General features: G+C 38.9%; 2 protein-coding genes across 3 annotated transcripts; one reads left to right on the forward strand and one right to left on the reverse strand.

Moving 5' to 3' along the window:
* Positions 1–3,897: 3,897 nt before the first annotated feature.
* LOC104798895 (protein ROOT INITIATION DEFECTIVE 3) lies at positions 3,898–8,470 on the forward strand. Of its 2 annotated transcripts, none has more exons than XM_010521116.1 (9): positions 3,898–4,429; positions 5,125–5,238; positions 5,632–5,765; positions 5,870–6,017; positions 6,529–6,716; positions 7,208–7,335; positions 7,503–7,747; positions 7,880–8,072; positions 8,321–8,470. In XM_010521116.1, exons 1-8 carry the CDS (start codon positions 4,223–4,225, stop codon positions 8,039–8,041), a joined length of 1,326 nt encoding a protein of 441 aa, XP_010519418.1. In that variant the 5' UTR covers positions 3,898–4,222; the 3' UTR covers positions 8,042–8,072; positions 8,321–8,470. The 2 variants fall into 2 exon arrangements, with proteins under 2 accessions (XP_010519418.1, XP_010519419.1); XM_010521117.2 differs by having other exon boundaries at positions 8,318–8,410.
* On the reverse strand, positions 8,161–10,483 carry LOC104798894 (O-acyltransferase WSD1-like). Its single transcript, XM_010521114.1, has 7 exons — positions 10,189–10,483; positions 9,484–10,089; positions 9,301–9,367; positions 9,103–9,215; positions 8,803–9,012; positions 8,597–8,734; positions 8,161–8,447 (listed from the first exon to the last, which is right to left on the reverse strand). Exons 1-7 carry the CDS (start codon positions 10,396–10,398, stop codon positions 8,289–8,291), a joined length of 1,503 nt encoding a protein of 500 aa, XP_010519416.1. The 5' UTR covers positions 10,399–10,483; the 3' UTR covers positions 8,161–8,288.
* Positions 10,484–11,142: the final 659 nt, after the last annotated feature.

Raw genomic sequence — 11,142 nt, forward strand, 5'->3', positions numbered from 1 at the left:
AGTAAGGAGAGGGGAAAGAGTGACAGTACCAGATTTTGTCACAGGAATGATTGAACCATTTGGTAAGGTGATTTGGACAGTGGGTATGGAAAATATACCAGAAAATAACCGAGAATCACAGCATATATGACTACTTGCTCCTGTGTCTAATATCCATAAATTTTTGGGAACAGAAAAAGAAGGGTGTAAAGCAGAAAGGACAATCTGAGAAGGAGAAGGTATACCTAATGAAGAAGGGAGGGTAGAGGAAGCTGCAACATTCGAGTCAGAGACAGTAATGCTAAGCCCTTTGAGCTGAGATTGAAGCTGATCGAACATAGCCTGAACTTGGTCAAGAGTGGTAGGAACAGAGCAAGCCTCGGAAACCCTTGGAGCAGAAACAGAGTCAACAACATCTGAACTGACCAAATTAATAGGAGCTGATAAATTATCGCCATAGGGTGATCGTGGTTTGTGTAAAAGACCAGGTCTAGAAGAGGACAAAGGACGGGAACCTGGTGGAAAACCATGAAGTTTAAAGCATTTGGTTATGGTGTGGCCAGGGATGTTGCAATGAGTGCAAAATGGTCTATTTTTGGAGGGATTGAAAGGGCGGGATTTGTAAGTAGGGTTGGTGCTGGCTTGAAAAGCAACAGAGTCTGAAGGAGCTGGTAAAGCTAGTCTCTGGTGTGCTTTCTGGGCAATCATGCCATAAACCTTATTGATGGAAGGACTGGGTCTAACATGAGGATTTGGCGACGGGCTGGGTAAAACGATTCATTCAGCTTCATCAAAAAGCGAACTACGTTTTTCTTGTCATAGTATTCCATCAGTCTAGTCTTAGCATCACAAGTGCAAGTCCCACAAGTACAGAACGGCAGAGGATCATGCAACTTAAGCTCTTCCCACAGAGCTTTGAGTTTGGTATAGAAAACATTAAGCGCAAGAGGTCCTTGTTGCAACATTTCAATCTGTTGCTCAATATGAAATATTTTAGATGCATTCTTCTGTTTATATTGAGATTCAAGAGTAGTCCAAATTTCTTGAGCATCTTCCAGGTAAATCACTTGAGACTTAATATAAGGAGAAATAGAGTTAGTAAGCCATGTACCAACCAAAGCATTGCAGCGAAGCCAAGCTCCATGTTCAACAGTGTTCACAGGAGGCACAGGAATGGTGCCATGAATGAATCCAAGCTGATTTTTCACGATCAAGACCTGGATGATGGAACGAGCCCAAATATTGTAGTGGACTCATCGACGAGCTTCTCAGAAACGAGACAGATGCTGGAAGAATCAGCAGCATGAAGGTAAAGTGGGTTGGAATAAGGATCCAAAGGAGAAGAAGAAAGAGTGGCAGCAATATCAGGAGTACCGTCAGCCATAGAAGAAGAACCATCAGGATCCATGGTGAAGAAGAAAAAAGGAGATCAGAGAAGATGCGGAGGCAGAGATTAATTCTCTGATACCAGATCAACTTTGTGAAACAGAGAAAATCCAGAGAGGTTTTGTGAATGAAATTTTCTCATTAATCAAAAAATACTGCACCCTTACATGTACATTTATACAGAGAAGAAGAATAAATCTAACAGATTCTATAACAACCTACAGAATGGAAAATGCGTGTTAACAAAATCTAGCTAATATGATTACTCCATCTGTACAACTGAGAATAAACCAAAAGAAATAAATCTTAACCTTGTACCAAGTATACCGAACCAGCAATTGCAGAGAAACAGAGCAATGTCCAAGGAGAACCAATCGCATATGACAGAGCAGGAGAAAAACCAAGTGAATTGTAATATTTCCATTCTGATAGCTAATATCATCTCTAATCACTACTCTATCTTGACCAAGGTAAACTCTAATGACTTTTAAATTTCAAACCATTTCCTAAACCTTTTGCATGTATGATATTCCTTAAATTTCAACTAATTTAGAGAAGATGCCAATTTTTTTTAAGCTAACCCAATCTCTGGGAAGAGTCAAATTTTTATGTTTCTTAACCAACAGACCTATGTCAAAATAAACACTTTAAACCTAGTTTTAATTCCGAATTTATTTATGTGATACAAATAACTCGTTTCAATAAAAAAAACTGAAACTAGAAACTAATCTTTGTATGATACGGGAGTGGATCTATCATACGGATCTGACGACGAGCTAAAATGTAAGAATCATTCAGACGCATCAAGAATCTGACAAGGTTTCTACGCTCGCATAGCTTCTGCCAGCGTTCAGACAGATCGCAAGAACAATCACCGCAGGAAATGTCGGAATAGGTTCGTAATTCTTGAGCTCATCCCAGAAAGAGGTTAATTTCGTGAAGTAGGTGTTGATATCCAAGGCATCCCTGATGTAGGTTATCAACCTGATGCTGAACATTGAAGATCTTTGAAATATTTGTTTGCTGGAATCGATTTTCCAGATACTGCCAAATCTCGTATGCATTCTTCGTGTAGACTATCAAGTTTGTAATCTCCGGAGAAACAACGTTGTTAAGCCAGGTACAAACCAGGTCATTGTACCTAGACCAAGGACCGAAATTGATATTATCCAACGAAGGTTTGGGAATTGATCCATCAACAAATCTCAACTTGTTCTTAGCATTCAGTGTTTTTGTCATCGATCGAGACCACAAATGAAAGTTAGATTTACTGAGAAGTTTCTTAGGAACGAGAGACATACGGGAAGTGTTTGCAGCATGGAGAAATAGGGGGTTGGAATATGGGTTAAGAGCGGGATTGGATTGAGGAATTTGCGGGGGAGGAAGAAGCAGAGGTTCTGTTGTTTCATCATCCATGGTGAAGACAACAAAACAGGAGATGAGAGAAAGGGAATGAAAAAAGAAGAAGAAAAGGAACCAAAAACGATGTCAGAAGAATGCAACGTGTTTCACTCTGATACCATAATAAGTTCCAAACGTAAACCGGAGAAAAGGTGTATATACTTTCCATTGATATATAACAACGTATATATACACTCCAATACAACTAAAACTCAGCAAAAATAGGAAACAAAAAACAGAACATTATCTACATAAAAGATAGAAATAGAATTTGCAGTTGGTTGGACATAACAAACCAGAATCGATCAACTGATATCGTCTAATAAAGTTGTTCTGCATTCTCCCACGTAGTCTCGATCGAATTATTTTTCTCGATCGAATGGAAAAGCGATATGTGTCGTTGAAAGAGAATCAACGAGGGGGTCAGAGATGTTTCTAGTGCACAGAATTGCCCAGTCATGAACTGCACTTGGGCGAATTCATCTTGCAATGTCGAAAGTTCTATTCCCAGAAATTCGATGCGTTCCTAGTGGGTCGACATTGTGATACCGCATGTTGTGGTCTGAATCTTGAATGGCAGAAAATAGAGGGTCGAAAATCCAGATTTCAAATTGTCGATGCGCTATTTGATTGTCATCGTGATACCACCGAGTGGTCTGGATTAGTGGCGGACCCAGAATTATCTTTCAATGGGGACATCAGTGATCTAAAATAATATTCTAAATTTTTATGGAGGCATTATTTAAATTTGTACTAAAATGATAAGTAATGTTTAATTTTTTAAAATGATAATAGAAGTAATTTTAATTTTTTTGGGATGTTTGATAACAAATGAGTTCTCCCTAGTCTAGATCAATGATAACGAAAAAAATAAAAAGATAGATCAATGATAGATCCAAATCAGAGTAAAAATTGACAACAATGTCGTTTGACAAAAATATTCTCTATTTTATTCATTCATTTATATATTATTTATACACAATAAAAAAATAACTGATCACTTAAACATGATTCTACAAAGTTAAAAATGGAAAAGTGGAAACCGTAATCTTTATTTGCCACTACGAAAACTGTTTGAAGACTAAGTTTCTCCTTCTCTACTTAAGTCACCATTTATCATCTGAATGACGGAGAGAGTTAGGGTTTGGGGTTTCTGAACTCATCTCCTTTGCTTTAAAAATAAACTTACCCTTTTAGCCAACAACATGGACGGCTAGCTCTCGTCCCTCTCTGCCTGCCTAGCCTCCTATCGTCGTCTCCTGGTCGCCGCCGACGGTGATTTTGCTCGAGCTCGACCCTGACTCGCCTCCAGCCTCCTTCGCCGCCTGTCTTGCCGCGAGCTCGACCCTGCGTCGTCTCCTTCGCCGCCTTTCTGTGATTTTTCTCCAGACTCGATCCTGCCTTGCCTCGAGATCGACCGTGCTACACCCTCTCCGTCTCTTGTGCGTTAAGGTCAATGGAAGTTTTGGTCGTGGCTTCATCGTCAATCGATGGCGGAATCGGATGTTGGGATCTGAGAACCGGAAAGGAGCAGCTACGCTACAAGTCCTGTGCGTCGCCAGCGCACGGTCTCACTGCCGTCGGCCAAAGTTTCCTTGCCGCCTCTCAGCTCCGCAACGCCTCTGCTTCCTCCGGCTCCGTTTTCTACTGGTATTGGACTAAGGTTCGTAACCCTAATTCCCTCTCTCTCGTGATGATTTTCCTGTTTGCAGTTTTCTTTGTTTATTCAGATTCGTTGTTTGTTCTTTAGATTTCGTGTTTCTGGGCCTAGTTCAACGAATCTATGGTTGGCTCTACACTTGCAATCTGCCATTCTTATTCAATTCCTGATGTTTATTTGTAATTTTGCGGTGTTTTTATGATTCGAGAATTATAGATTGCAAAAGGTAGTGAACTTTACCACTTTTCCGGCGTTTTGACTTTTTTTCCTTCAAGCTTCGACCTTCTTGTTGTGAGTATGCATAGGGGATTGCCCAGTCCTTCCATAGAACCATATACTCATTTCACCATCGCTGTAGTGGAATCCTGCAACTAGCTAATACAAGTTTTATTTTGTCGTGATCAGGCACGGATCAGTGTTTGATGACAGAATGTAGGAATAAATAGGATGTCTAGAAACCCAAAATATCTTGATTTTTTGTCTACTTTTTTTAAGTAAGCTTTAGAGATGCTGTACATCACAAGCTTTTATGTGCATAGTTCTTTGTCTATTTGAATTCCATGGTGTGGTCGGCATTCTAAATTGCAACCTTACCATCTTGTACTAGACACTTCTCCCGTTTGGGATGATCATGTCGGCTTACAAATTGTCTTTTCTTTTTTCAAATTTCTTCGGAACTAATTTTTTTATTATTGTAGCCTCAAGTGGAAGTTAAGAGCTTTCCGGTGGAGGCAATAAAGCCTCTTGCCGCAAACAGTGGAGGAACTTACATCGTTGGTGGTGGATCCTCCGGGGATATTTATCTTTGGGAGGTATATCCGTATACCTTTTATTTGAGTTTAGTTTCAAAGTTTGCTGCGTGTTAGGGGTGGTCATTTTAGGCTTCTGTTCGGTTATATTCGGGTTCTGTTATACTGAATTCGGTTTTGTTTGGTTCAGTTCTATTTCGGTTCGGTTTGTTTTTTTATTGATAAAATATTTATTTTTCCAAGAATTTTCGATTGTTTTGATTATTTTTTATTTGGTTCGGTTTTTTAGGGTTTAGAGAAATCATAACCTTTCGGTTTATATATCGGTTCAGTTATGGTTGTGTTATTCTGTTTGGATTGGTTCAGTTGTGTGGTTATTAACCAAATTGCCTACCCTACTGAGTATGACTAATTGTATCTGAGCTCTAATGAATCTTGTCATCCTTCTGTATCTAGGTTGCGACTGGAAAGTTGCTTAAGAAGTGGCACGGGCACTACCGTTCGGTTACGCGCTTGGTGTTCTCAGAAGATGACTCTCTTTTAGTTTCAGGGTCTCAGGATGGGAGTGTCAGAGTCTGGTCTCTGTTAAGGTTCATCTGCTCAGTCTTCTTGTTTTTTTTTTATTCAATGCATTTGATGTTATTGGGTGCAGAAAACAATGCCATGTTCTGATCTCTTTTCCTTGATTGGTCAGGCTATTTGATGATTTCCATAGGCAGCAAGGGAACCATCTATACGAACACAGTTTTAATGAACATACAATGCCTGTAACCGATGTTGTTATGGACTATGGTGGCTGCAATGCAATCATGGTCTCTGCTTCAGAAGATCGGACTTGCAAGGTACTTCTTTGGAACGCTGGTCTTTATGTTGATAAACAACTGCAATGCTTTACAATAAGTTCTTGTAAATCATAAACATAGGGTATGATATTCTTAATCTTTAGCAAAGATGAAGTTTTCCTTTTTATTATGGTTAAATGATTTGAGACTTTTATTGACATGTCCAAGAACCATGGACAAGATTGGCTTTCTTTAGAAACATAGCTGTGAACCTTATTTACTGCGCTTCAAGGGAGGATTCTTCAGATGAAGCCTTATGAATCTATGCCTTTGGCTTTGGCAAACAATATACTCTCTTTTAGTGTAACTATATTCTAGTTTAGTGATTGTTCACATAATAAATAGACATGTCTGAAAGTATTAAAAGAAGATTTGCTTGCGTTAGAAACAAAACCTTTGATCCTTAAATGCCAGATTTCTCATGATTTTTTTCTTAAAGTTGAAGCTCTCTGTTCCTTTATGTTTTGTTTCTTTCTTACACGTAACTTTGGTTTTATTTTCAAACTAATAGGTTTGGAGCCTGTCGAAGGGTATGTTGTTGAGAAATATTGTCTTTCCTTCAACCATTAATGCACTTGCATTGGATCCTGGTGGGACTTTGTTCTATGCTGGTGGCAAAGATGGGAAGATTTATATCGGTGCACTTAACGCCAAAAGTGACTATGGAACACAGACTCTTGGTTCAGTATCCGAACAGAGGTACACCCATTCCCTTTCATCTGAAATTGTAATATATTAATCATAATCCAATATTCGGATCATAATATCTGAACAAACCTTTTAATGAGATGCACATAATCGGCTAAGGGTATTCAAGAATCAAACTGAAATGAGTGGTTTTTTACCGTTTGTTCCTCCACGGTTGAGACCCAATATTCAGATAGAATGGAGTAAAAAGATATTTGCATTTGTTAGGGGGAGGAATAGGATCTTTTGGAAAATATATTTCTAATACCTTGGTTAAATGCGGTATTAATTCTTAAATTTAAGATAGTGTTCATATATAAGAACTCTTAACGTCTTGCATTTGTATTCTGTTTGGCAATGTGATGGATTCAAAATATGGATGTGAAGCTGTAATAGAACCTAGATCTCATTTTTACCATTTGTTTGTCATGGCTGGTGCAATTGTCTTTCTGTTTCGTTGTCTCTCTAGTCTCTACTGATGGTAAACTTTGATTTCTGAACAGCAAGGCCGTGACTTGCTTGGCATATTGCGCAGAAGGAAACCTCCTACTTTCTGGATCAGAAGATGGCTTGGTTCATGTTTGGGACCCCAAAACGTGTGATATCGTCCGTGCTTTCAGCCATGCAAAAGGTATCTTTAAGCTTTTTTAAAAGAAGGGTTTTCTCTGCGTATGACCAAGTTCCATGTATTGTCTATAGTTGTAGACTTGTTCTCTCATGGGTTCTAATACAAACGATTTTACTGAGAAAGCGTATTTGCACTTTTAACCACATGTTGCTCTTAATCTTTTTCTACAGGTCCTGTGAACAATGTTCAAATAGTTAGAAGACCGGTTGCAGCCAATCCCTATAGTTCTAACAAAATGCAATCTTCATGGAAAAGACATGGATCATCGTTACCGCCTCCGTTAGAAAAATATGAAACTTCAAGAGAAGAAATGACGGATGATACGGTTATGGTTGATCTGCCAGCTCCTGATGTTCCTGTTTTCACTACATACTGCAGCTCTCACACAATCAACAATCAAGTAAAAGAATTTCAGGTTTGGGTTCCTCAATAGTTATAATCTTTGGGTTTTGTCCTGAACTTTGCACAATAGTTTATAAAATTTTCATAAACGGGATGTTACACTGCCCACATACATGATACTTTGTATGTTCTTTTTATGGTCCAGCAACAAGGCTCTGCAGCAACTGAAATTGAGATGGAGAGAATGAGACATGAACTCAAGAAATCATCACAGATGATCCATCAGTGGCAGAAGACGTACGAGAACTTGCATCAGTTATGCGTTACAGAGCTTCTGGGAGATCAGCAAACCGACTGTTCCCGTTGAAGCTCTGTTCTTCAGTTGGAAGTATAAGCAGGTACCGCTCTGGACCTTTCTCTGTAATACTTGGTAGGAGAATCTACGATCATGTTCTTATGGAGATTATTTATTATACGGGTTTAAAATTATTAGCAAAATCTATGATCAGTGGCATTTTTTGTCTCATGAGAAGTATATATAAAGATTGGATCTTGTCCAATAGTATAGTCTTTATGAAAAAAAAAACTTTATCCAGTTACAATTTCGTAACTATTCAACGAACCAACCCTCTTTCTTGGACAGCAGATTTGATGGTTCGTAGGGATTCCTCCAAGTCATCACAAAGCCGATGAGGATCGGTTATGACCGTTGAATCAACTGTCAGAGACATTGTCATCTTGTTCATGTAACTCTGGAAGTGCATCGTCAATGCCTGAAGAACCATCCGAAAATCACCCCGTTAGGATAATATATATATATATATATATATATATATATATGAAGACCCTTCTACTTGACTTTTGCCGATTTTTATCAAAAATTTATATATAAGAAAAATATATGTACATATTTCCAACTTACATGGGGGTGGCCATAAGCACTAGGAGCTAAGTACGTAATCGGATGTCCGTAAAAGCTTATTTCTTCGACAGGACCCATCATGTTTGAAAACGACATCGTTGTGTTCGACACTGCTCGGCCTATTATATCGGCTGCTGCCTGTATATAATTCGCATATTTGATATATATATATATTATGGCATGTATGTATATATGTTAAAACTGACCTTAACTCCAAATGTCTCGAGAATGAATTTGCCGACAGAAAACGTCAAAAAGGCTTCCAAAGAATGCTTCTTCCTGTCGATTGTGTCCTTGGCTCTTCGAAGATGCTCCAGCGGATCATCACGCGTAGCGATGGAGAACGGAATGACAACGTATCCAATCCAATTCCCCCATTTACACTTTGATCCTTTCGACATCATATCGGCCAAAGCCTGTCATTCGATGATAAGCTACTCCTCTTTATCACAAGATAAGCCAAGTAGTTCGTATATGCAAACACATGATCTTATGAAGAGAATTGCCTGAATTCCAGCGTCAGGCCTAAGGTTCACGAGAACTGCAGCCCTTAGCCGTATTCTTTTCGGTAGATTGTCTTGATTGCGCTCCTTTGCTTCTTGTTTCTCTTCGGTATCCCCTATTTATCAATCATATTATACGATAAGTTTCCTAGTTTCATGTAAGAATAAATCAACACGACAGATAAACCAGAGAGAAATTACCGTATTTCCGGTTTAAGTACCGTGAGAGACCGGCTAGGGTTATACCAAGCAAAACATCATTCACAGTCTAGTAAAAACCGAAAACAAGAAAAAGAAACAAACTCAACGATGGAATCGTACGTAGAATGGGATACGATTTTTCGTAAAAAGATCCATAAGATCGAAGATATGTTGTAAAATTACCATGTTCATGGTGTTCTTGATCAGCTTTATGTCGTCGAAGCTCATTGTTCGATGGACGAAACGCCTCGGTTTTTCCTCCATTAAACCTCCTCTCTTACCCTTAATCGGAGTTTCCGTGTCTTTAAGGAACAATGTCGTAGCAACGAACTCAAAAGCATCACAAAACGTGTTGAACACCAATAAGACCGACGACCATAAAGCCAAAACTAACCACCAAAACCGAGATTGGCTCCTCAAACCGGTCAACCGGGACTTAGACCGGTTCTTAACCGGAAGGCTCGGAATCTCCATGGGGTTAGACGTTTTGCGTGTGCAAGCGAGGACGAGAGACATGAGAGACATGCCGTCTCCTATGGAGTGATGGACCTTCAAAACGGCGACGTTTTCTGCGTCGGAGGTCTTTATATCGAGGACGTGAAGCTCCCATAATGGTCTCGAGACGTCCAATGGAGTTGAAGTGAGATTCGAGACATAGTTCTCGAGAAACTCATCCGGGTTTTCCGTCATCCTGCGTGATGCCACCATGTCTGGAACGACGACATGATCTTCTACGTTCACTTTTGTTCGGACCCATCTCTGGTTTTGTCTCTTGTCCCCATCGATCACCTTGAAAGTTAAAGCATGTCAATATTGGTATCATACATATACATACTCATATATACATATATATATATATATACACATGAAACGTGTATGTGGATGAACCAGTTTGCTGGAGAAACGAGGATGTCTGATCAATGTCTCCTTCAATCCTTGGGTGATAACATCTGTATCGATCTTGGTCTTGCAACCGATCACGGAGATTATGTAGCAATTGAACTCCGGCGAGTGGAATAGACGCGCCGCCGGACTCAGCGGCTGCTCCTCCTCCTCCTCCTCCTCTTCCTCCCTCTCTCGCCTTGTTTCTATCCTCATATCTTTTTTTCCTCTGTTTCGATCTCTCTTTTCTCTTCTATACTTTTTCAATACTCTCTCTCTCTATCCGGTCGCGACACTTTGTGTGGTCGTACGACTGACTCGTGATATATATAATATCATTATGAAATTTATTTTGCACGTTAGTTATTTGTCAACATAAAATTGATGTGATTAAGACACCGGGAACATCGAACTGTATAGCTTTTTCTCTCCGGAGCAATTTTGCATCCATTGACCATTGTTGGCTATAAAATATTACACCACGTGATCTATATAGTGTCCATAAAGAGAGTGTATGGATTTTTTTATTATCTAGTTAATTTTATGGATCACTTTGTAGATTAGCGAAATTTAATAAGAAATTACAGAGGGGGTTTATTTTTCTTTTTTGAGTCTACGGTCCATAATATTTTAACTTCATACCAAAGGGAATAATCAAAGTATTTGACCAAAAAAAAGGGAATAATCAAAGTAAACATGATTAAATGAGACAATGACTATATGATAGTTCAGAATTATGACAATCTTTGACCAAAAGGCTATTTTATAAACAATTTTCGGACCCATGTACACACACATATATGTATAAAGCGAAATTAGCGGATAAACTTGACTACGCAGTAAGCACCTGAAATTCCATAAAGAGAATAAAAAAAATATTTAAACTTTAAAATCATGGTTGTGCAAAATCATTTCGATATAATAAATACATACACGTTGTAACAAAATTAGAAATAATAA

Source organism: Tarenaya hassleriana, unplaced genomic scaffold (assembly GCF_000463585.1).
Source record: "Tarenaya hassleriana unplaced genomic scaffold, ASM46358v1 Cleome6, whole genome shotgun sequence".
Taxonomy (NCBI): domain Eukaryota; kingdom Viridiplantae; phylum Streptophyta; class Magnoliopsida; order Brassicales; family Cleomaceae; genus Tarenaya; species Tarenaya hassleriana.